At 55.8% G+C, this 23,349-nt stretch overlaps 3 protein-coding genes across 9 annotated transcripts in view; 2 read left to right on the plus strand and 1 right to left on the minus strand.

Moving 5' to 3' along the window:
* QRICH1 (glutamine rich 1) overlaps positions 1-15,360 on the plus strand; it is a 30,869-nt gene extending 15,509 nt beyond the window's left edge. For 4 of the 5 annotated variants that reach the window (XM_036432308.2, XM_036432307.2, XM_036432310.2 and 1 more), the window contains 7 exons: positions 3,914-4,091; positions 4,698-4,852; positions 6,035-6,149; positions 12,087-12,195; positions 12,517-12,668; positions 12,959-13,049; positions 14,483-15,360. In XM_036432308.2, coding sequence (XP_036288201.1) covers positions 3,914-4,091; positions 4,698-4,852; positions 6,035-6,149; positions 12,087-12,195; positions 12,517-12,668; positions 12,959-13,049; positions 14,483-14,675 — 993 coding nt within the window. In that variant the 3' untranslated portion in view covers positions 14,676-15,360. Of the gene's footprint in view, positions 1-3,913; positions 4,092-4,697; positions 4,853-6,034; positions 6,150-12,086; positions 12,196-12,516; positions 12,669-12,785; positions 13,050-14,482 lie in introns of all 5 variants that reach the window. The other variant, XR_004986949.2, reaches the window with a different exon arrangement.
* A 215-nt stretch (positions 15,361-15,575) lies between these two features.
* Positions 15,576-20,545, plus strand: IMPDH2 (inosine monophosphate dehydrogenase 2). Of its 3 annotated transcripts, none has more exons than XM_036432315.2 (15): positions 15,576-15,761; positions 16,126-16,174; positions 16,408-16,509; positions 16,614-16,688; positions 16,995-17,201; positions 18,056-18,143; positions 18,214-18,413; positions 18,488-18,578; positions 18,659-18,754; positions 18,971-19,042; positions 19,660-19,803; positions 19,881-20,025; positions 20,099-20,242; positions 20,309-20,392; positions 20,475-20,545. In XM_036432315.2, exons 1-15 carry the CDS (start codon positions 15,664-15,666, stop codon positions 20,494-20,496), a joined length of 1,617 nt encoding a protein of 538 aa, XP_036288208.1. In that variant the 5' UTR covers positions 15,576-15,663; the 3' UTR covers positions 20,497-20,545. The 3 variants fall into 3 exon arrangements, with proteins under 3 accessions (XP_036288208.1, XP_045435559.1, XP_036288210.1); XM_045579603.1 differs by having other exon boundaries at positions 18,974-19,042; XM_036432317.2 differs by lacking the exon at positions 18,971-19,042 and having other exon boundaries at positions 15,577-15,761.
* Positions 20,546-21,046: 501 nt separating this feature from the next.
* On the minus strand, positions 21,047-22,432 carry NDUFAF3 (NADH:ubiquinone oxidoreductase complex assembly factor 3). The gene is made up of 5 exons (XM_036432331.2): positions 21,983-22,432; positions 21,698-21,890; positions 21,527-21,593; positions 21,326-21,426; positions 21,047-21,248 (listed from the first exon to the last, which is right to left on the minus strand). Exons 1-5 carry the CDS (start codon positions 22,057-22,059, stop codon positions 21,132-21,134), a joined length of 555 nt encoding a protein of 184 aa, XP_036288224.1. The 5' UTR covers positions 22,060-22,432; the 3' UTR covers positions 21,047-21,131.
* Positions 22,433-23,349: the final 917 nt, after the last annotated feature.

Raw genomic sequence — 23,349 nt, forward strand, 5'->3', positions numbered from 1 at the left:
AGACACCAGGTCTGGGCTAAGGAGCAGTGACAAGACCGTCTGCCGGGGGCGCCCACAGCCTGGGGAGGGCATTGTGCCGTGGAGGGAGCTGGCCTCTAAGGAGAGGCTTGTGCTCCTCCCCCTGCCGTCCCTTTGGGGAAACTTATCGCCGTGTTTGTGGCAGCACCTCCCTCCCTGACCTCTCAGCCCCCTCCACCGCTTGCCGTTCTTCGCTCTGCATTCTTCCCAGAATCCTCCAAGGGATTCTCCGTACAAGCTGATGCCCTTGCTAGCCACTTTCATCACACAGCAGTGTGCTCCTGTCAGGCAAGGCCCTCAGGGCCAGACGCAGCAGGCCCGTCTGTTTTAATCTTAGCGCATACCACAGCTCCTCGGCTCTGCTGGCTGCATCCGCACCTCCCATGTCTTCCTGGCCGGGTTCCTGTGCCTGTTCCTTAGCCAAACCAGCATGCCGGTGTTCCTCAGAGAGCAGCACCAGCCCTTTGTTCTCCCTCAGGAGCTGCTGTCCTTTGGGGTGGTTTTCACACCAGCCAGATCAGGGTGTGACCATATCACTTGGTTGGGCCCTGCCAAGGCGGCCACAGACAGAACTTGAAATTCAAGAAACCGAGGAGCTTTTTTCATAGCAACATAATTCTAAGTTGGTAACGGTGAATAATGACGTTATAAACACGTGGTGACGCTGGGCAGGAAAGGTTCCCAGCCGCTCCGGCTGGGGCCCTGCTAGAGATGGTCACCGGCACTGCCGCATTGTTCTTCGGTTTCATGGAACACCTTTAATTCTCCCACCAGCCTGTGAGCTAGATGCACTGTCTCCGTTTTCCAAACGGGAAGCAGGCAGAGCTTCCAAAGGCCGCCATTGGGAAGCAGCAGAGTTGGGGTTGAACCCTGGACAGGCAGGCACCGCAGTCCGTTGCCTGTGCTGCACTGACGCACATCTTAGAATCTCTACTGTGCCTTCCCGTTAGCGCTCTCCCCACACAGTCAGCAGTTACTTACTCACTTGGATTTCAGAAGATCTCTCAGCTCTTCGTTAGCATCAGCTCGGCTGCCATCGACAGCGCCCCCATCCTAGAAAGGGCAGCGTTGGCCAGTCACACATTGTGTGAGCCAGAACCCAGGAGGCACCCTGAGTCTGCTCTCCCTTCCTCCTCACAGCAAGCTCATCAGTAGCCACATTGGCTCTCACCCTGCCTCCCAGACTCCCTCCGTCATTGCCACTGCCACCGTCTGAGTCCAGGCAACCAACACCTGCCTCCACTTTTGCTCTTCATTTCATTCCCATAGATCACCAGAATAATTTTTGTTTGTTTTTTGTTAATCCTCACCCCGGGATATTTTTTCCATTGATTTTTAGGGAGAGTAGAAGAGGGAGGGGGAAGGGAGGGAGACAGACAGATGGACGGACATCCATGTGCCCTTTCTGGTTTGGCGCAAAGGATAGAGCATCAGCCTGCGGACCGAAGGGTCCCAGGTTCGATTCTGGTCGAGGACACAGGCCCAGGTTGCAGCTCCACCCCAGGAGGGAGCGTGCAGGAGGCAGCCAGTCAGTGATTTCCTCTCATCATTGATGTTTCTATCGCTCCCTCTCCCTTCCTCTCTGAAATCATAAAAATATATTTTTGTAAAAAAAGAAACATCAGTGTGAAGAGACATCAATTTGTTGCCTCCCACACACACCCCGTCCGGGGCAGGGGATGGAGCCTGCAGCCAGGTATGTGCCCTTTGGGAATCGAACTTGTGACCCTTCGATGTGCAGGCCGGAGTGGTCTAACCATTTAGCAACACAGGCCAGAGCTAATTTTTTAAAAATATATTTTATTGATATCTTTATTTATTTATTTATTTAATATATTTTATTGGTTTTTGTACAGAGAGGAAGGGAGAGAGATAGAGAGTTAGAAACATTGATGAGAGAGAATCACCGACCAGCTGCCTCCTGCACACCCCCTACTGGGTTTGTGCCCGCAACCAAGGTACATGCCCCTGACCAGAATCGAACCCGGGACCTTTCAGTCTGCTGGCCAACGCTCTATCCACTGAGCCAAACCGGCTTCGGCTAATTTTTTTTTTTTTTTTTTAATCCTTACTCTAGGGTATGCTCATTGATTTTAGAGAGGGGCACAAGGAAGAGGGAGAGAGAAAAGAACATCAGTTGGTTGCCTTCCATACATGCCCCAACTGGAGATCAAATCCGCAACCTAGGTATGTGCCCTGACTGGGAATCGAGCTCACCTTTTAGTGTATGGGAATATCTCCAACCAACTGAGCCATACTGGCCAGGGCAAGAATAATTGTTTTTATGTAAGATTATGTCACATCCCAGCTTTACACTATCCGAGGGCTCCTTTATCAGCAGGAAAAGCCCTCTGCACCCGTGTACACGGTCTCCCTTACACCAGTGCTTTCCAGCCCGGGCACTGCCCTCTTCACTGTGGGCACAGTGAGGTGTGGGGGAAGTTGGGAACGTTACTGTAGTGGTGGAGGCACACAAAGGAGGGCCCCGCCAAGAAGCCACAGAGAAGCAGTGCTCCGCCTGCTTGCCAGTCAGTTCCTAGATTTCCAGCTGGAGGAGATGGTGTAGCCATTGAAGGGGAGTGGGGGGGCCCCTCTGAGGAGAGCAGTGTGGGTGGAGAGGGGGTAGTTGTCCAAGGTTAGTGTGAGGGCGCAGGGAGGTGTCCGTTGGAGATGCACATCCCCCGGCGGGTTACGGGGGGTCTCCTTGAGGTACGTCGCTGCGAGTGCAGTTAGCAGTCATTGCCCCAAACGTGGAGGCCTGCCTGTGCGGACCGTGAGGCTCACCAAGGAGGATGCAGCTGAGCTAAGCGGGGATCAGAGTGGGAGCTCCGGGTTGGCAGGCATGCATGCTTTACCTCCGTAATGATGTGTATTATCAGAGCTAGTACAGTCGTTTTTATTCAATGATAGCAAATCTATGTGTCACGCATAAAGGATTTTGCTTTTGCTTGGAATGGCCTGACAATTCCTCAGAAGACTTGCTCAAGGAAGTCTGTTCAGAGTGTGGACACGGGGGTGAGTCCCAGGGGCTGTCCCGCTGCTGGGCCTGTGGTTCAGATCCCGGATATTCTCTGCCCGCTGGTCTGCAGCTTGGCTCTCAGCCCACTGAGGACGGGCACGCCCTCCCTGTGGAGGCTGGGAGCCAGAGCAGTGCCTCCTGTCTTCCGGAACCGTCCTTCTGAGCCAGAGCAGCTACTGAGATGGAGCGTGGGGACACAGAGCCTTCTGGGCAGCTGGAGAAGGCTTACCCTCCTTACTGGCAACGGAGGGACAGGGACAGGGACAGGGACGCGGCTTGGTGGCCTTTCTGTTCTCTGAATGCTAGTTCCTCACCGGGGCTGGGCATTGAAATCACCTGGGAGTTTTGAAATACCCATAGCAGCAGGCCCTCAACTTAGACAAATTAAATCAGAATCTCTGGGGATTAAGACTTGGGCATGTGAGTCACTGCTTTGGAGACATACTCAAAGTGTGGTCAGCAGCCAGTTTCCGCACTTGGAAGCTTCTTAGAAATGCAGTCCTGGCCGGTGTCGCTCAGTGGTTGGAACATCATGTCATAAACCAAAAGGTGACAGGTTCGATTCCCAGTCAGGGCACATGCCCAAGTTTCAAGTTCGATCCCCAGTTAGGGTGCATGCAGGAGGCAACCAGTTGTTTCTCTTTCCCTCTAAAATCAATAAAAACATGTACAGCCAGGGCGGAGAATCACAATACTAGGTTTTGCTATTCCTAGGGTAAGGAGAAGTAGAATTTGAAAGGTTCTTGAACATAGGACAGCATGGAGAAGAGAATTTTTTATTGAAAGAACTACAAGTAACATTTTCCTGGCAGTTTGCTGAACCAAGGGCCTGGTGCAAAGGAGTGTTGATGCATTCTGATGGTTTCTCTCTCCTAGGCTCAAACTGTCCAGGTTGCTGAAGTTGAACCACAGTCACAGCCACAGCCTTCCCCAGAACTTCTGCTTCCAAATTCTCTGAAGCCAGAAGAAGGGCTGGAAGTATGGAAAAACTGGGCCCAGACCAAGAACGCTGAGCTAGAGAAGGATGCTCAGAACAGACTGGCGCCCATTGGGAGTGAGTGTTTGGCGGGACAGGGGCGGACTCTGTAAAATGCAGTGGCACTGAAGCAGAGGAGGGGAGGGTGGCAGGAAGGGGTGTTCCTTGGCTCGGGACCGGGAAGCTCCATCGGAAGTGGTATGCTGAATTCAAGACAAGCAGCACGCAGGCCTGAGCAAGGTTTGCAGGGTTTGTGCAGGATGAGGCATTTCTGTGTACATGGGTCTGGGGTTGACCTACAGTATCTGATGGTCTGATCTGGGCAGAGCAGTTTCTGGGAGAAGACAGAAACCAGCGAGTGTGTTCAAAGCCCTCTCCTGAGCATCACGCTATACACTTCCTACATTATGCGTGGCGGGGCGGGGGCGGGGGCGGGGGGGGGGAGGGGGTGCCTTTCCTCCGTAGCCCTAATGAAAGTTTTCAGGAGCTGTGAAGTGGGAGGACTGGGAAGGAAACCCTGGTGTGATAGGACATAGAGGTTGCGCCTTAGCGGGCCGGATGCAAGTAACCATTCCCATGCCAGCACTGATGGGGCCTGATCGCTCTGCTGACTCAGGGGTGTGAGCAGCCGATCGAGATGCCTGTGGCCAGGACTCCCGTTCACCTTTGGGGTTTGTGTCGTAGGGCGCCAGCTTCTGCGATTCCAGGAAGATCTCATCTCCTCTGCGGTGGCCGAGCTGAACTACGGGCTCTGCCTGATGACACGGGAAGCGCGGAATGGCGAGGGGGAGCCCTATGACCCCGACGTGCTCTACTACATCTTCCTGTGCATACAGAAGGTGGGCGCCTTCCCGGGACACGCCTCCAGGGGCACGCCTCCAGGGGCACGCCTGAGCTTGTTCCGTCACCTGCTTACGGATGTTCACACCAGTGAAATGACAAGCAAGGAGGTTTAATTAGGACTTTCTCTTCTAACTGTACAATGAGTTTATGTTCTTTTTTCCATTGCAAAAGATCTGCATGTTCACTTTAGAATAAGCATCATATTAACCCTGCCTGCCAGCGAGAGAAGCTCGGGGGAAAGGTTTTGTGTGTTGGCTCTCCCTCCAGGGAGCGAGCAGGTGCCTTTCCCTCCCCTCCCCAACCCTCCCAGCCCCAGCTCCCACGCTCTTCATTTATCTCCAGAACTTGTTTACTAAGCCCTTCTGGGAATCACTCCTTCTACCTCTAACTTACCTAATAAATGTTCTCTTACCAAATAAATATGTATATACATTTTATTATATTATCCTATCAAAGAGGGAATATGCTAATTGACTTCCACACCCTCAAAGATGGTGGTGCCCAGTCCCCTCAGCCCCACCGGGGCAGCAGGCACATGGCAAGGCTGGGCCCGCCCCCAGGGCCTCCGGAGTCCCCCAGCCCCGTCACCTGTCCAGCCGCCCAGTGATGCCTGAGATGCAGCTAACCAGGGCCGGCCAAGGCTTGTGCTGCCAGCAGTGGCAGCAACAGAAGTTTGATGGGGGTGTCGCCTTCCCCTTATCACCAGGTCACCTCCCGCCCCTGAGAGCTTCTGGACTGTGAGAGGGGGCAGGCTGGACTGAGGGACCCCCCTCCAATACATAAATTTTCATGCACCAGGCCTCTAGTATTTTTAAAAAATATGTATTTTATTGATTTTTTACAGAGAGAGGGATAGAGTTAGAAACATCGATGAGAGAGAAACATCAATCAGCTGCCTCTTGCACACCCCCCACTGGGACCTTTCAGTCCGCAGGCCCATGCTCTATCCATTGAGCCAAACTGGTTTTGGCAGGCCTCTAGTATTATATTTATTAAATAGAAACAAATAGCCCAGCTGGTGTTGCTCAGTGGTTGAGAGTTGACCTATGAATCAGGAGATTGTGGTTTGATTCTGGTATGTAGGGTTATTAAGGGGAATGGGGAGGCACAGGCGATAGTACCCTGCAAGTCTTACTCAGGTGACTATTAACAATTTTTGTTGATTGTTTTTCTTTTAGTATCTCTTTGAAAACGGACGGGTGGATGACATTTTCTCAGATCTTTATTACGTTCGGTTCACCGAGTGGCTGCATGAAGTTCTGAAGGACGTTCAGCCCCGAGTCACTCCACTGGGTAAGAGTCTTCCTAGCACTCGGATGTCTTTCCCACCGGGTTTCAGAAGGACCGGCTGCTTGTGTGGCGCCTGGCTCCGTACAGCACGTAGGTGAGGGCGGTAACCCAGGGGCACTGCTCACCAGCCACAGGACCAGCTGGCCCCAGCATGGCGAGAACAGGGTCATGTGGAGGGTGGGGTGGCTACTCTTTTTTTTTTTTTTTTTTTTTCCTATTAAAATTAGAACCATTGCAAAAAATAAGAATTATGACTGTTTTATCTGTAGGTTATTCATCTTACATATGTTTTATGTGTACAAAGTGGGGTCAAAGTAGGTTTACACTTGTTTGTATGGAAAATAATTCAATAATAAATAATAATACAAGAAAAGACTGTTTTGAGTACTCAGAACTATAAACCTACTTTGCTCCACTCTGTATAGAACATAATTTTTGCTTTACCTACAGGTAACTTCCTGGGTAGTATGTTATATTGGAAAGAACATGAGCTTTGCAGTAGAATGTCTGAGGTTTTTTTTATTTTTAGAAACTTTTTTTTTGTTTTTTTTTTTTTTGTTAATCCTTACCTGAGGATGTTTTTCCCATTGATTTTTTAGTGAGAATGGAAGGGAGAGGGAGAAATATATATAGAGAGAAACATCAATGTGAGAGAGACACATGGATTGGTTACCTCCAGCATGGGCTCAACCAGGGCCAGGAATCAAGCCTGCAGCCGAGGGACATGCCCTTGAATAGAATAGAATCCGGGCCGGGACCGGTTTGGCTCAGTGGATAGAGCGTCGGCCTGCAGACTGAAAGGTTCCGGGTTCGATTCCGGGCAAGGGCATGTGCTTTGGTTGCGGGCACATCCCCGGTGGGGGGTGTGCAGGAGGCAGCTGATCGATGATTCTCTCTCATCGATGTTTCTAACTCTCTATCCCTCTCTCTTCCTCTCTGTGAAAAATCAATAAAAAATGTTTAAAAAAAAGAAAAAAGAATCGAATCCGGGACCCTTCAGTCCATGGGCTGACACTCTACCCATTGAGCCAAACCAGCTCGGGCTAATAAACTTTATTTTTTAGAGCAGTTTTAGGTTTACAGAAAAATTAAGCAGGAGGTACAGAGAATTTCTATATACCCCCACACAGTGCTTTCCCAATTATTATTTTGTATTAGTGTGGTATACTTGTTATTATTGATGAACCAGTATTGATACATTATTAATTAAATGCCTGTAGTTTACATTAGGATTCACTCCTTGTGTTATACATATTGTGGATTTTGACAAATGTATAATGACATGTGTCTGCAGTTACTATATCACACAGAAGTTTCACTACTTTAAAATCCCGTTTCACCTAGTTATCCCTTCCTGCCTCGCCTAGAATTTCTAGAAACCAATGGTCTTTTTACTATCTCCATAGTTTTTGCCTTTTTCAGAATATCATATAATTGGAATAATTTATTTTGTGGCCTTTTCAGGTTTTTGTTTTGTTTTCACTTAGCAATACACATTAATGTCCCATTGTGTCTTTGCAGCCTGATAGCTCATTTTTTATTGCTGACAATATTCCATTGTATGGATGTACCACAGCTTGTGTATCCACTCACCTTGGAATAGCTTCCAGTTTTGGCAGTTCTGAATGAAGCTGCTATAAACATTTTGTGCAGGTTTTTGATGAGAGAATAGACAGGCAGATAAATGAAACAGAACAGAGAGCCCAGAAATAGAGCCACAAAAATATAACCAACTTAGCTTTGTCAAAGGAACAAAGGGAGTTCAGTGAAGAAAGATAGTCTTTTCAATGGGCTCTAGAACTGGACATCCACTTGCAAAAAATCAGTCTACACATAGATCTTACACCGTTCACAAAACTAACTTCAGTTGGCCGAAAATGGTTTGGCTCAGTGGATAGAGCATCGGCCTATGGACTGAAAGGTAGGTCCCAGGTTCGATACCGGTCAGGGGCATGTACCTTGGTTGCAGGCACATCCCTGGTGGGGAGTGTGCAAGAGGCAGCTGATCGATGATTCTCTCTCATCGATGTTTCTGACTCTCTATTCCTCTCTCTTCCTCTCTGTAAAAATTCAATAAAATATATTTTAAAAAAAGAAATAAAGAAAGAAAACAACCTGATTAACAAATGGGCAAAAGATCTGAACAGATGCCTCACTAGAGAAGATACACAGGCGGTAGACAAGTACATGAAAAGATGCTTATTACATGTCACCAGGAAATTGCAATTTAAAATAATGAGAAGCTGCTATCCACTGTGACAGTGTTTCCCAAAGTGTGGTACGCATACCCCCAGGGGTACGGGGAGAGTTTGGTGGGGGTATGCGTTGCACTGGAGTTTGGTGGGGATATGCACTGCACCGTGCTTAGCTGCACCTAATTCTACGTTCTCATGTGTACGAGGGGTACTCAGCGTTACAAAAATTATAGAAAGGATACACATATGTCAAAAGTTTGGGAAACACTGCACTGAGAAAGGCTGAAACCCACACTGGCAGCACCAGATGCTAGCCAGGGAGCAACAAGAGCTTCACCTAAAACAAAAAATGGAGACATATGTACTACTACTTGTAATACTTTAAACAATAAAATAAAAATTAAAAAAAATATATATATATATATATATTTTTTTAAAAGGGCCTCATCCACTGCTTGTGGGATTGCAGAGTGGCACAGCCACTTTGGAAGACAAGTTGACATTTTCATAAAAAAGTAAACATTTTTTACCTTATGATCCAGTTGTCATGCTCCTTGGGATTTGCGTTGAAAACATGCTTAACCTTAAAAAAATTATTGGTTACGGTAAATATTTTTGAGTGCCTACTGTGTGCCAGACAGTATTTCAGTTATCCTATATAATAACTGGACAACCAGACACTTAGCATATTAGGCTTTTATTTAAGGTGACCAGATCATCCCGCTTTTGGCAGGATAGTCCTGATTTCTAACAAGTTTTCCCCGTGTCCCGTGGCATTTTTGGCAGGACAATCTGGTCGCCTTAAATAAAAGTCTAATATGCTAAGTGTCTGGTCGTCCAGTTGGCCATTTGACGAATCAAAGCCTAATAGTATACTAATGATATGCTCAACCAATAGTATACTAATGGTGGCTGCTCAACCACTTGCTATGATGTGCACTGACCACCAGGGAGCAGACGCTCCAACCAGACACACCCTGGAGCCCTCCTGCAATCCCTTCCCAGCTGGCAACCTCCTGTGTTCCTCCCCAGCCCCGGTCGATCGTGGGGTCCCTCAACCTGGCCTGCACCCTCTCACAATCCAGGACAACTCGGCGGATGTCGAAGAGCCGATTTTAGCATGATAGCAGAGTGACCAGTCACTATGACATGCACTGACCACGGGGCTCCCCGTGGTCAGTGCATTCCCACGGGGAGACAAGCTCATGGCTGGCAAGCGCAGCGGCAGTGGCGGAGCCTCTCCGTCTCCATGGCAGCGCTAAGGATGTCCAACTGACGGCTTAGGCCAGTTCATGGGGAGCGGGCCTAAGCCATCAGTCAGACACCCCCAAGGGCTTCCAGAATGCGAGAGCGCGCAGGCCGGGCTGAGGCTTCCCCGGAGTCCGTGTATTTCCTGCACTGAGTCTGTTATAGTATAGATGTGATATTGTAGTCTGACAGCAAGCGAGACAGTAAGCCACCCAATTACTGGTGATGAAGTAAGTGCTTTGAAGAACAAGCACCAGGAGTGGAAGTGTTGGGGCATTAGGAGGGAGGCCTCTGCCGTTAGAACAGAGACCGGTAAGCGGATCAGTGACTCACGCTACATGATTTGCAAATTTTTAAGGCAAGTGTAGCTGTGTACGATTTGCTCCTTAAGACTTTTTGTTGTGGAATTTCAAGCACATATGAAAGTAACCGAGATTCGTGGCACTCGCATGTACCTAGTGTTTGTTCATGGTAAATCTCATCTCATATATACACACTTACTCCCCCTCCCATAGTATTTTGAAGTAAGTTCCAGGCACTTTATTCATAAATATTTTAATATTATTATTGACATACTACAATGCCATTATCATACCTTTAAACAAAAAAAGAATTCCGTGATGTCATCAAAATCTACCCTCTGAATTTCTAATGTCATAATTTTGTTTAAGTCAAGGTGTAAAGTCCACACATTGAAACTGCTGGGTATACCTTTCAGTGGTTAGCTTAAATCTTTCATTTCTCCCTTGTTTTTTCCTTACAATTTATGGAAGAAATTGGCCTATTAAATTGTCACACCGTCTACTTTTTGCTAGTTACATCCCCATGGTGTAGTTTGACTTATTCTTCTGTTCCCTGTATTTACAGTTAATACAGTTGCATATAAAGACTCAAATGATCAGGGGTTTTTTGTGTGTGTGTGGTTTTCTTTTTGGCAAGGTTACATCCTAGATGGGTTATTTATTTTCATCAGATACCCTCAGTGTCTGTATTCATTAATCATTAGTTGCAAAAGGTGGTATTGTAATATTCTTCATTACTAGCTGTGAAACAGAAACTTTTCCGTGCGAATCTTGGCAGTTGCTGGCGCTGTGACTTGTCAGAAGAGGGAGGGTAGGGCTTTTGTTCTCCTGTCAGCGGTTTTCCCAGGAATGACTCAGCTCCCCGCTCCCCTCAGTGATAGCCAAGTAACTGTAGTTTTTGTTTGTTTTTAAGAATCATCACGAACTAATGAATGTAAGCATATTTAATAAGTTCACCTTTCCCCAGTCGTTATCTTTACTGACGTGCAGATTGCCCCGTCTGTGATCAGTGGGGTCTCGTTAAAGGGCCCCTTAAGTTCCTCTGGCACAGCTGGTTTGCCGGCATGTTTCAGGCTCATCCGGACATTCGCTGTCCCGGGGCATCAGTGTGTTGTCCGCGGGTCCTGATGTTTCCGTGGGAAATGGCAGTTCAGTGCCAAACCAAGGCCTGGGGATTAGGTGTGTCATTGCTCATGGCTTGTCATTGTTTCTAGGTCTCTAAGGTGGGCAGAACCAAAAATACAGAAGACAAAATCAGTCCTTTTGATCCTTGGAGTTCAGGATTGGAGCTCTGAGGCTTTTCTGTGATGGCTCTGCCTCCGTCCCCCTTCTCCCACGCCAGAACTTTTCCTAAGGCTCAGGCGGCATGCTGCTAAAGAAGCAGTTAAAGCTGGCACAGGGAACCCCGAGAAAATAGTGCATGCTAGTGTGCTGGGACCACTCCGGGCTGGCCTTCTCCGGACGGCTGTCCTGCTCCAGACACGTCTCAGAGCAGGGAGCTGAGCTCTTGTCACCAGACCACAAAGACAAGAGCAGAGGCCGAGCCTGCAGACATGGACGTGCGCTGGCGGAGTCCGAGGCAGCTGTGGAGAGCAGAGGAGAGTGCACTGGCCAGAATGTTTCTTGCCCTGCGTCTGCGACATGGCTCCGGCCCAGACACACACCCTGACCGCGGAGTGAGCACGAGGGGCTTGGTGATCAGACTCCTGGCCTTGGTCCCCAGCTCTCAGAGGGAACCTGCCCTGAACCCGTCTCCCCTTTGCCTGGCGAGGGGTGCGAATGGCTTGCTTTCTAAAGAAGGGTCAGCCGGGGCAGCAGGCACACATACCCGTGCGGTGGGCCCGGGCACATTAGACATTAGGATGGAGGCTCTGTCCTCTTCCCGGAGAAGCCCGCATGTGCAGAGTTCGGGGCATAGTTTGGGGCGTTTCACTTTCCCTGAGGCCCGTCTTTTTGTCTCGTGTTGACTTGGGTGAAGAAGAATTAACGTCCAGTGAGAGCACGCGTGTAGAGGGCCGTGGTCTCAGGAAATGTTAGAAATTGGTGTTGGGACCAAACCATTTGTGTTTTAACAAGCTTCCCGGTGACTGCCTTCCCAGGAAGGCCCCTGGCTCCCCCTGTGGTCCTTGTGGTCCGCACCCCCGCCTTCTCCCCGTGCTGCCACTCTTGTTCGAGCAGCCCTCTGTTCCTCCCAGGCTACGTGCTGCCCAGCCACGTGACTGAGGAGATGCTGTGGGAGTGCAAGCAGCTCGGGGCTCACTCGCCTTCCACCCTGCTGACCACCCTCATGTTCTTCAACACCAAGTAAGTGTTCTGGAGGCTCTGTGCTTAGCCCCTGCCGGCTGCTGCCCAGCGAAGGGGGGAAACTCCAGGCCCACTCAGTTCTTCTGACACATCTCTGAGAGCCTGTGGGCGCTGAAAGCAGGCAGCCTCGCCAGACCCCACCACTGTCCTGTGGCTTCTCCACGGGGCAGTGGGTGTGGGCGTGGGCCTGGGCCTGGGCCTGGGCCTGGGCCTGCCCTGTCCTGGGGTGTGGGCACGGCTCTTGTAAAGCACTGACCACAGAGGGTAAGTCACAGTCTCCTCCTGGCACCTCCCTTCTGCCTGCTCTCGCTTGCGGTGCAGGTACTTCCTATTGAAGACCGTGGACCAGCACATGAAGCTGGCCTTCTCCAAGGTCTTGCGACAGACCAAGAAGAACCCCTCCAACCCCAAGGACAAAAGCACAAGCATTCGGTACCTGAAGGCCCTTGGGATACACCAGACCGGCCAGAAAGGTAGGGAAGGCGGCGGGGCCTGCGGAACGGCTTCTGGTCCGGCGAGCTCTGTGCCCAGGGGCTAGCCATGCATTGGGCTGGGATTTGCTGGGTAGCAGTTCTCCATTCCCTTCTCAGCCAGACATCCGACTCTTAAAGAAGCAGAGATGTCCCAGAAAAGATAGCCTTCTCTTCCTTCCATAGTCCCCGCCCATTCCCACACCCTTTCTCCTTCCAGTGTGTCCTAGTTGGGCTGCTGGGCCTGAGCTACAGTAGTCTGATGCCATGTCTGTGGTTGGTGTGTTTTGTAGTTACGGATGACATGTATGCAGAACAGACGGAAAATCCAGAGAATCCACTGAGATGTCCCATCAAGCTGTACGATTTCTACCTCTTTAAATGGTGAGTGCCTTTTACTGTAAGCGGGTGCCTGTGTGTGGTGCGCTGTGAGCAGAGGCATTCTCTAGTCCCCGCTGAGAGCAGACATGCTGCTGTTCCCAGAGCATGTGAGGCTGGGGTGGGGTGATAGAAGGCTCCCTGCTCCCTGGTGGCCTTTCCTGGAGAGGTGATGAAGGTGGAGGGAGGCAGTGTAGAGAGGCTGCCTCCAGCGTCTTCTGGGGAGCTTGACTTTTTTTAAAAAAATATATTTTATTGATTTTTTACGGAGAGGAAGAGAGAGGGATAGAAAGTTAGAAACATCGATGAGAGAGAATCATTGATCAGCTGTCTCTTGCACACCCTCCACTGGGGATGCGCCGGCAACCGAGGTACATGCCCTTGACCGGAATCGAACCTGGGACCTCTCAGTCCACAGGCCAACGCTCTATCCACTGAGCCACACCGGTTTCGGCTAGCTTGACCTTTTGTCTTTCGTCATCGTCCGGGGGCTTCTGGAGAGATGGCTTTGGTTCTCTGCTGTCAGGCTCACAGCACTGCCAGACAGTGGACATGGAAGGTCTTGTGTTACCTAAACCCTCAGTGGCTTCCAGTACTCTACGACAAGGATCGAATGTGGCCAAGCAGGCCTCGCACCCGCCCTGTGCTGACCTCGCATCCAGGCAGCTCTGCCTCTAGCTGCCCCGGCTCCTCTCCTCCTGTGGTCCTAGAACTTTCCTGTGTCCAGGCCTCGGCCCAGGCTTGTTTCCTGTTGGGCAGCGCCCCGCCCTCCACCCCACCCATTAGCAGTCAACTCCTGCCATGGCTCTCCAGCCGCTTATCTTATCGGAAGCATTTCACACCCTGCCTATCCCATCAGCTGTTTTATCTCCCGCACTGGGTGTCTGTGTGAGTGTAACTCCTGTCCGCCTCCCTCCTCTGGGCGCTCCAGAGGGAGGCTGTGGTCTCACATTTCCCTGCCATCAGCACCTACTGCAGGGCTGACACAGGAGCCCGTGTGACCCTGAGTGGACGGAGGATAATGGAAGGGGATGGTGTGTGCTGCCTGCTTGGGAGGCACAGCACAGCATTGTGGTGGGGAGCCCAGGTGAGGTTCCTCGGCCAGAACAGGACTTCTCAGTGGATTGGGTAAAGGGAGCAACTTGAGCCAAGACTTGGAAGACAGGCCTTCTGGGCAGTAAAGCCTGTTCCAAGTCGGACATGATTGGACTCGAGTAGGTGAGCCGGGAGCCCCAGGCAGCTGTTTGATCGGCTGAATCAGCTGGCACCTGAGGGCAGTGGAGCAGGAGGCAGCTGGCCCTGCCATCTGAGCCAGTGTGCGGCCGTGCCACCATCCCTGCCAGAGCTGCTGCCTTCCCAGCTTCGCACATGTCTGATGGGAGTTTCAGGGGGGAGGGCTGAGATTGTGGTTTTCACAGCCTTACTGACCTATGCTTCAGTCCCCAGAGTGTGAAAGGCCGGAATGACACCTTTTACCTGACACCGGAGCCAGTGGTGGCCCCCAACAGCCCAATCTGGTACTCGGTTCAGCCAATCAGCAGAGAGCAGATGGGACAGATGCTGACTCGGATCCTGGTGATACGAGAAATTCAGGAGGCCATTGCAGTGGCCAACACAAGCACCATGCACTGAGCCCCTTAGCCATGGTGCTGGGGAGAGCATCCGGGAAGAAACGGACAGACTTCCACACGAAAGAAGAGGCCTCCATTTTTTCTTTCTTTTTTATTGGTGTAGTTACGAAGCCTTTCCGACTGCTGTTTAAAATGTAAAAGGAAACTGCCCCTGTGCATCTTCATAAGCCTGCTGCAGCAGACGCTCAGCCGTGGCTCCGGTTCCTACAGCACTGCCGGCTGCTTTTCTTTTGTCGGGCCTGGGGAAAGGGCTTGGACTGTTTGGAGAAAGGTGGCCCCTTCCCTTCCTCCGGAGAGGGGATTCATGGGGGGTGGCCTGCAGGGACTCCCCCGGCTGGCTTCACCCTGCCTGCGACTTTGCTGGCCACAGGGGACCGGTCTTTTCTTTCATGCTCAACATAAACTTAGCATCTTACTGGAAGGAGAATGAGGGGAACTTCAATTATGATTTATTAAAGACAATTTCTATTACACCCTCCTTTATGACAAGTGACATTTTAGATGTTAAAGTAAACTCTACCACGCCCTTTTTTTTTGGCCCAACATTGAGGCCTTAAACCTGAGGCTGCTGTGCCTGATGGAATTCTTGTAACATACACTGTGTATCATATAAAGATACCACTCTGTTTCTCTTATGTATTCGTAATCTAGTTGTTTATTAAGAATGACAAGCACGTCTTTTCAACTCCCTGGTGCACAATGCCTCTTTATTTGGGCGGAGACCAACTGAGCTCCGAAAGCCACGCCTCCCGAGCTGGCTGCGCGGCGGCTCTGCGGGCGGGGCGTCGACGCCGCGGGCCAATCGCCGAGCTCTGGTTTGTGGCTGTGCGCGTGCGCTGCCTCGCCCAGGGGCGTGTCGGCTCCGCCCGCACGTTGCGTCCTGACGTCATCGGAACGCGCTGACGACACCCGCGGACGTATATTGGCGCGGCCCGGACGCCAGCGGCCTCTGCGGCGTGGTGCTCGGAGACGCGCCGTTCCCGCTGGTCATGGCCGACTACCTGATTAGCGGGGGCACGTCCTACGTGCCCGACGACGGGCTCACGGCACAGCAGCTCTTCAACTGCGGCGACGGCCTCACCTACAAGTGCGGGCAGCGGGCTCACCTGGCTTGGGCGGCGGGTTGGGCTGCCATGGAGCCGCTGGGGGTGGGGGCGCCGGTTCCGGAAACCTCCCACCGAGATCTCGGGCTCACGGAGTCGGACGAAGCGGGTGGGATGAAGGCGGCACTTGGCGGTGCTTGGGGTTTCAGACTGGGGGCGCCATTCTCTGGGCACATGGCGTTGTCAGGGTGCCAGGGCCAGGTGACAGCTAGTGGCAGAGCAGGTCCCGTCGCTGGCTCCACCTCGGGCTCGGCCTGGCCTGGGTGCCCTCTGCCCACATGCCCGTGGGATGGTCTCTGGCTACGCTAAGCCTGAGCCTTACCCCCAATTCGCTCCCCGCCCTCCTAGTGACTTTCTCATTCTCCCTGGATACATCGACTTCACTGCAGACCAGGTGGTGAGTATGGCAGGACCTGGGTCCTCAGCATTAAGACGGGTGTGTGTGTGTGTGTGTGTGTGTGTGTGTGTGTGTGCTGCTGAACCTCGGTCTGCCTCCCCAGATTGGGCTTTGGGGGTTCTGTGGAGTGGGTTAGCATGCAGGCCATTCAGGGCTCCTGTTTTGTGAGAGACGTGGCACCATCATGGGTGGTGTGGGCTGTGTTCTCACATTAGCTGGCCTTGTATCCTCAGGACCTGACCTCTGCTCTGACCAAAAAGATCACTCTGAAAACGCCCCTGGTGTCCTCACCCATGGACACGGTCACGGAAGCTGGGATGGCCATAGCAATGGCGGTGAGCACCCTGGGTGGAAGGGCAGGAGCAGGCCAGGTCTCTTCCCCAAAGGCAGTCGTGCCTCTTTTTCGTGTCAATTTTCCCCTCGTTTTGTCATTCTACAGCTTACAGGTGGTATTGGCTTCATCCACCACAACTGTACACCTGAATTCCAGGCCAACGAAGTTCGGAAAGTAAAGGTCAGAGGGCAAGGGTCATGGGCAAGAGCCCCTGGGATGGCACTGAGGCAGGGTGGGGGTATTTTGGTCCTACCTGAGGCCTTTCCCACCGTGGAGTTGAGTTCCTGAGCGTAAGAGCCTGAGGGGGGTCTTCAGACAACAGAAGGGGACCAGTGAGCAGCACCTACCACCAGCCATGTCTCCTCTCCCTGGTGTGAGGTGCCGGTCTGATTGGTCCCCTGGCACGGCCAAGGGGGAGCTGGCACAAACTTGTTCTCAGACGGAGCCGATGAAGGTGACTGGGAATTGCCGTTCTCCTCCTTCCAGAAATACGAGCAGGGGTTCATCACAGACCCCGTGGTGCTCAGCCCCAAGGACCGCGTGCGGGACGTGTTCGAGGCCAAGGCCCGGCACGGCTTCTGCGGCATCCCCATCACCGACACGGGCCGCATGGGCAGCCGCCTGGTGGGCATCATCTCCTCGCGGGACATCGATTTTCTCAAGGAGGAGGAGCATGACCGGTTTTTAGAAGAGGTAGGTGCGCGGCAGAGCCACGTTCCAGCAACCAGGCTGCCGACAAGAAGCCTCTTGGCTCAGTGGCGGCTCTGAAGTCTCTGCCTGATCCTCCCGTAGAGCTCCACCTCCCGTCCCCCTGCGCACACCAGGGAGGCTCTCGGGCTGCCCGGGGTTGGCCAGCGTGCCTGCTGTGTTCTTTGCCAACCCCGGTGAGAGCAGTGCTCAGGGACCCTCAGCCTCCTCTGCTAAGGGTCTGGTGCGGCCCTTCTAACACTGTCACACACCATCATGTCTTTTAAAATGTATATTATTTTCAGAGAGGAAGGAAGAGGGAGAGAAAGACTGAAACATCCATGATGAGCCCTGACTGTTTTGGCTCAGTGGATAGAGCGTCGGCCTGAGGACTAAAAGGTCCCAGGTTTGATTCCGGTCAAGGGCATGTACCTTGGTTGTGGGCACATCCCCAGTTGGGAGTGTGCAGGAGGCAGCTTAGTCAATGTGTCTCTCTCATCGATGTTTCTAACTCTCTTTCTCCTTTCCTCTCTGTAAAAAAATCAATAAAATGAAAAACCATTAATGATGAGAGGGAATCACTGATTGCCTGCCTCCTGAACACTCCCCACTGGGGATCAAGCCTGCAACCCAGGCATGTTTCCCCCTAAGTGGAAAACCTGGGGACCCTTCAGTCTGCAGGCCAACACTGTGCACTGAGCCCCACCCGCTAGGGCCGTAGTGTCATTTCTACTCCATGCGCATGCTCACCAGAGTGCTGCAGACTGCGGGCTCATGTGCGGGGTGGTCTGGCGCAGAGGGAGGCCTGTTGGGAGGTCTGGTCGCCACTTGGCCCTTCCTCTCGCTCCCCTCCCGTCTAGATCATGACCAAGAGAGAGGACCTGGTGGTGGCCCCTGCGGGCGTCACGCTGAAGGAAGCCAACGAGATCCTGCAGCGCAGCAAGAAGGGTGAGTCCTGGAGGCAGGGAGGCTCCTGGCACGGACACCCGGGTCCTGACGCCTGTCCACTTTGCCCCAGGGAAGCTGCCCATCGTGAACGAAGACGACGAGCTGGTGGCCATCATTGCGCGGACAGACCTGAAGAAGAACCGCGACTACCCCCTGGCCTCCAAGGACACCAAGAAGCAGCTGCTGTGCGGGGCGGCCATCGGCACGCACGAGGACGACAAGTACCGGCTGGACCTGCTGGCCCAGGCCGGCGTGGACGTGGTCGTGCTGGTGCGCTGCCGCCGCCGGGGCAGGGGGAGCGGGGGGCTGCCGCCGTGCCCGCTCACCGGCACCTCCTGTTCCAGGACTCCTCCCAGGGGAACTCCATCTTCCAGATCAACATGATCAAGTACATCAAAGAGAAGTACCCCAGCCTCCAGGTCATCGGAGGCAATGGTGAGGCCGGGGGCACGGAGGGCCTGGGCCAGGAGGGGAGGTGCCCACCTGCACCCCCTGAGCCTCTGTTCTTCACGCAGTGGTCACCGCTGCTCAGGCCAAGAACCTCATCGACGCCGGTGTGGACGCCCTGCGGGTGGGCATGGGCAGTGGCTCCATCTGCATCACCCAGGAAGGTGAGGCTCACCGGGACGCTCAGCCCACAGGCCTGAGCCCGGAGCTCTCGGGGCACGAGAGGGTCCTGAAAGGGGCAGCCCGGGCCAGCAGGCCCCTGGACGGGCGACATGCTGTAAGCAAGACGAGCTCTCGTCTCCCCTCATCGCCGTTGCCCCTCGCCTGGCCTCCCTGCTCTGCTCGGCCTCTCTAAACTCTGGTCTGTTTGTTTCATTTAGCAGCTCCCAAGATCCCTCCAGACATAAAGTCCCACAGCCCCAAATGCCCTTCCACTGTCACGGGCTGCTATAGTAAGTGCGGCCCGGCCCACCGGCCCGGCCAGCTGCCCACGCCCGGCTGCTTGGTTGACTGTAGCTGTAGCTCCCGGGGTTGTGATGCTGACGGGTGGGCAGGGCAGACTGATGACAGACCGTGGTTTGGGGGCTCCTCAAAAACCAGCCCCCTTTCCCCGGTGCTTCTAGGGCAGGTCTCCCCCGTGGGCCCTGCTCTGCCCACAGCTGCAGTCGGGCACAGCTCAGGACCAACTCAGCACCCTCTTCCTCCCACTGGACCGCTCCCCATCGTGCCCAAGCGGCCGCCGTGCAGGGAGGGCGGGCGGGCCTCGGGGACTAACTGCACAGTGACCCTACCCACCTGTGCCAGTGGGCGGGGCTTTCCGCTGCTGACTGCATGTTCCTGGGCTGCCCTGGGCCCTGCACACGTGCACGTGCACACGGGTGAGTGGTGGCCATCACAGCTGTTTGTGCCGTTTGGGACAGAGGAGCCGCTGCTCGACGTGACTGGTCCTCAGCCAGGCTGCGGTCCCGGTGCAGGTGCAGCTGAACGCTGCTGGCCGCAGCTGTGGCCACAGGGCCCCTTGCCCATCCCCACCACCTCCACCCACCCATCTGCCCCCCTCTTTTCGCAGTGCTGGCCTGCGGGCGGCCCCAAGCCACGGCAGTGTACAAGGTGTCCGAGTATGCGCGGCGCTTCGGTGTTCCAGTCATCGCTGACGGGGGCATCCAAAACGTGGGCCATATCGCCAAGGCCCTGGCCCTGGGGGCTTCCACAGGTGAGGCCGGCCGGGAGCGGAGCGGGCAGGGCTCCGAGCCCGCGGCGGGCGGGCCCCAGCACTGCCTCTCTCCCCAGTGATGATGGGCTCCCTCCTGGCCGCCACCACCGAGGCGCCCGGCGAGTACTTCTTCTCCGACGGCATCCGGCTCAAGAAGTACCGGGGCATGGGCTCGCTCGACGCCATGGACAAGCACCTCAGCAGCCAGAACCGCTACTTCAGGTGGGACTGGGACGTCACCTTCTCCCCCTGCACCGCCCCCTCCCGTGCTGACCCTGTCTCTTCCTCCCTGCAGCGAAGCTGACAAGATCAAGGTGGCCCAGGGGGTGTCTGGGGCGGTGCAGGACAAGGGGTCCATCCACAAGTTTGTCCCCTACCTGATTGCCGGCATCCAGCACTCCTGCCAGGACATTGGTGCTAAGAGTCTAACCCAAGTCAGGTAAGGGGGGCATGCACGTGGGCAGAGGGGCTGGCCAGGCCGTGCCCACAGCTGCCTGTCCTCCAGAGCCATGATGTACTCCGGGGAGCTCAAGTTTGAGAAGAGGACGGCCTCCGCGCAGGTGGAAGGCGGTGTCCACGGCCTCCATTCGTAAGCGACCGCCCCCTCCCGCCCGTCCTGGGGGTGGGGGTCCCTGCCTGCTGCCCCCTCACAGCTGGTCCTCTGTCTGCAGGTATGAGAAGCGGCTTTTCTGAAGAGGGATTCCAGCATCGTCCCTTCCTTGGTTTTTCAATAAAATTTTGAGAAAAGTGATGCGTGGTCTTTGAGGTCAGCAGGCAGGGGGGCTCTGCCACTGCACCCCTCACACAAGCACCACACACAGCACCGTTTCCAGGAGGCCTCTCCCTGGGGTTAGGGGGGCTCCAGGGATCTGGAGGGGCTGGTTCCAAGCATCCCTCCTGAGGGAGCTCACAAGCCGCCCTGAGCAGCCACGGCTCACGAGGGCCCAGGGTTCGAGCTCAGCGTCTGACTAGCTGCTTAGGGGCCAGGACCATGGGGCTTTGGACCAGCACCCAGAGCCTTCTGCTGGCCCAAAGCTTGGCCACATGGTCCAGGCTGAGCCCCTCATGCTGGTGCCTGGATCCTATCTATAAAGAGCCTGTGGTGAGAGGTCACTCCCAGCCTGCAGGTGAGTGTGGACAGACCTGTGGTTTGGGAGGAGGGCCGGGCGGCCCACCTGGAAGGGCCCCTTGGCTGTTCACGAGGCCCACTGAGCCCAAAGCCCCTGGCCAGCAACGCACCACACAGAGCAGATAAGAGTTTAATTCAGGGAGGCAGACTCGGCACAGGCTACAGGGAGGGGCTCCGGGAAGGTCGGGTGGGTCCCTGTTCACTCTGCAGCTTGGGCCAGAGGAGCGAGCGCGGTCCCTCCAGGTGGGGGGATCAGAGCAGCTCCAGTCGCTCGGCCTTCGTGACACAGGAAGTTGAAAGTGGCACAAGCGTTGGGCTGCAGGGAGAGCCAGCATCAGCCGGGCTAGGACCAGGCCGCGCTGCCCTCCCCATAGCCCCCACGTCCCTACTGACCGTGTCCTGCACCTCCACGGCCAGGCCCCGCTGCCTCATGGCGCGCAGTACCCGCGAGGGCAGCCTCTCGGTGCGGTCCCCGGTGCCCACCACCACGATCTCTAGGGCAGGAGGACACGGCAGGCTGCAGCTAGGCCTGCTGACGGGCCGCGCGGGCGTTTGGGGGGGCTGGGATCACCCCCGCGCTTCCCTCCTCCTCACCTAGCGGGGGCTCCAGCATCCAGAAGAGCGAGAAGCTTTCCTCCGTGATGTCCAGGTGGGACCCTACCTGTGCGGGGAGGGGCCAGGTGTCAGCAAACCCACGCAGCTTCCCGGAGAGCCGCTCCCGGGGCCACGCGAGCCCGGGGTGCAGGGCGGGCGGGGCGCGCTCACGTTCCACTGCAGCACCGAGTGCGGGAGCAGCGCGCAGGGCCCGAACACGCGGTTCCCGTTGACCACGAAGCCGCGGCTGCTGTAGCTCTCCACGTAGGCGGCGTGCGGGGCGTCGCGCTGCAGCAGGGAGATGTGCGTGCGCTGGTACAGCTCGTCGTCCGCCGGCGTGAGCCGGTGCCCGCGCCGCGGGGCCCTGCGGGGCACACGGTCAGGTCTCGGCGCGGGAGCGAGGAGCCGCGGGACCGGCTTCCGGGGAGGACGGGACAGAACGCGGGCCGGACTCACCGCAGCAGCTCCGCGGGCGGCGGGCGAAGCACGGGCCTTGCTCTGCCCAGGCCGCGAAGCACGAACGCGGCCGCCATGGTGAACCGACAAGCGGGGTCAGCGAGGACGCGGCGAAGCCCAGCCCCGCGGCCACAGCGCCCCCTGCGGCCGGAGGGCGCCGCGCAGCTCGGCCGGCCCCACGCGGGGGGCTAGAGAGCCGCCGGGCCTCCCGTCCCGGGAGGCGGGGCCCGCGTCCGCACCAGCCGCCGCCGCGCCCCGGGCCCCGCGGAACGCCGCGGGGGCGCCGGGCCCCTGGGGGCGGGCCCGGCCTCGGGGCACCACCTGGGCCCCCGTCGCGGCCCGGCGCCCGGCTCAGCCAGCGGCGGGGCCCCCGGGCCGGGCGGGGCGCACCTGGCGGAGCCGCGCACCTGCCCGGGGCGGGGCGCCGGCCCCCGGGCCCCTAATCCCGGCTTCGGGGCGTCGGGTTTCCAGGGCGGCGGCAGCTCGGGTTTCCCCGCGGCCTCGGAATCACGCCCCTTCCCAACCGTCCCCCGCGCGACCGTTGGCGTCGCCACCGCGCACCGCTCGGGGCGTGGCCGCGCGTGGATTGGCTCCTCGGAGCGCGGGGGCGTGGCCGGCGGCTCTTCTTAAAGTGGCCGGGCTGCGGCCGAGGGATCGGAAGGGGATGTCGCCAGCCCCGGTGGCTGCTCCGGCGGGACCTGGCGGGCCGAAGCGGACCAGGCGCTGCACGCGGCGGCGGCCGCTGGCGCGGCTTCGACCCCGCTCGCTCCTTCCTTGTCCTCGGAGCTGCCCCGCCCTCGGCCGGAGCCGGTCCCCGGGCCTCCGGCGCCCTCGCGGGTCCGGGCATCTCCGCGCTCAGTGCCGTGGCCTCGGGGGGATGGTGGTGCCGGTCTGCTCTCCGCGGGGCCGGCGGGCGGCAGGCTCGGTACCTACGAGACTGGCTCAGTCGGCTCCTGGGGGTCTTGCCGTCGGGGGCCATCGGGGGCCCTCGAGCTGGAGCCGGTAGCGCCCCCGGACAAAGGGCCGGGTGCGGTGTCCCCACGGCCGGTGCGCGGCTGGCTTCCTCCCCCGCCGGCCCTGCAGCCGCCCCGGCAGTCACCTCGCCGGCGCCCTGGCTCCCTGGCACCAGCAGCCACAGGCAGCCGGGCTGCGCGGAACCTCCCCGCGGCTGTAATCCGGTTCGGGACTCGGTCCCCGGGGAGGTCCCCGCCGCCCCCCTATTGTTTGGGGGCCAGGTGAGCAGCTCATTCCCACTAGATTGGGTTTCACCGCCTCCTCCGAGGGGTGCCTCCCGGGACGGAAACGGGCTCTATCCTGGCCCCGGGCACCCCCTCCCATGGCTGGACCGCGGGCAACGGAATCCCAAA

This window comes from Pipistrellus kuhlii, unplaced genomic scaffold (genome assembly GCF_014108245.1).
Source record: "Pipistrellus kuhlii isolate mPipKuh1 unplaced genomic scaffold, mPipKuh1.p scaffold_m20_p_11, whole genome shotgun sequence".
Lineage (NCBI taxonomy): Eukaryota > Metazoa > Chordata > Mammalia > Chiroptera > Vespertilionidae > Pipistrellus > Pipistrellus kuhlii.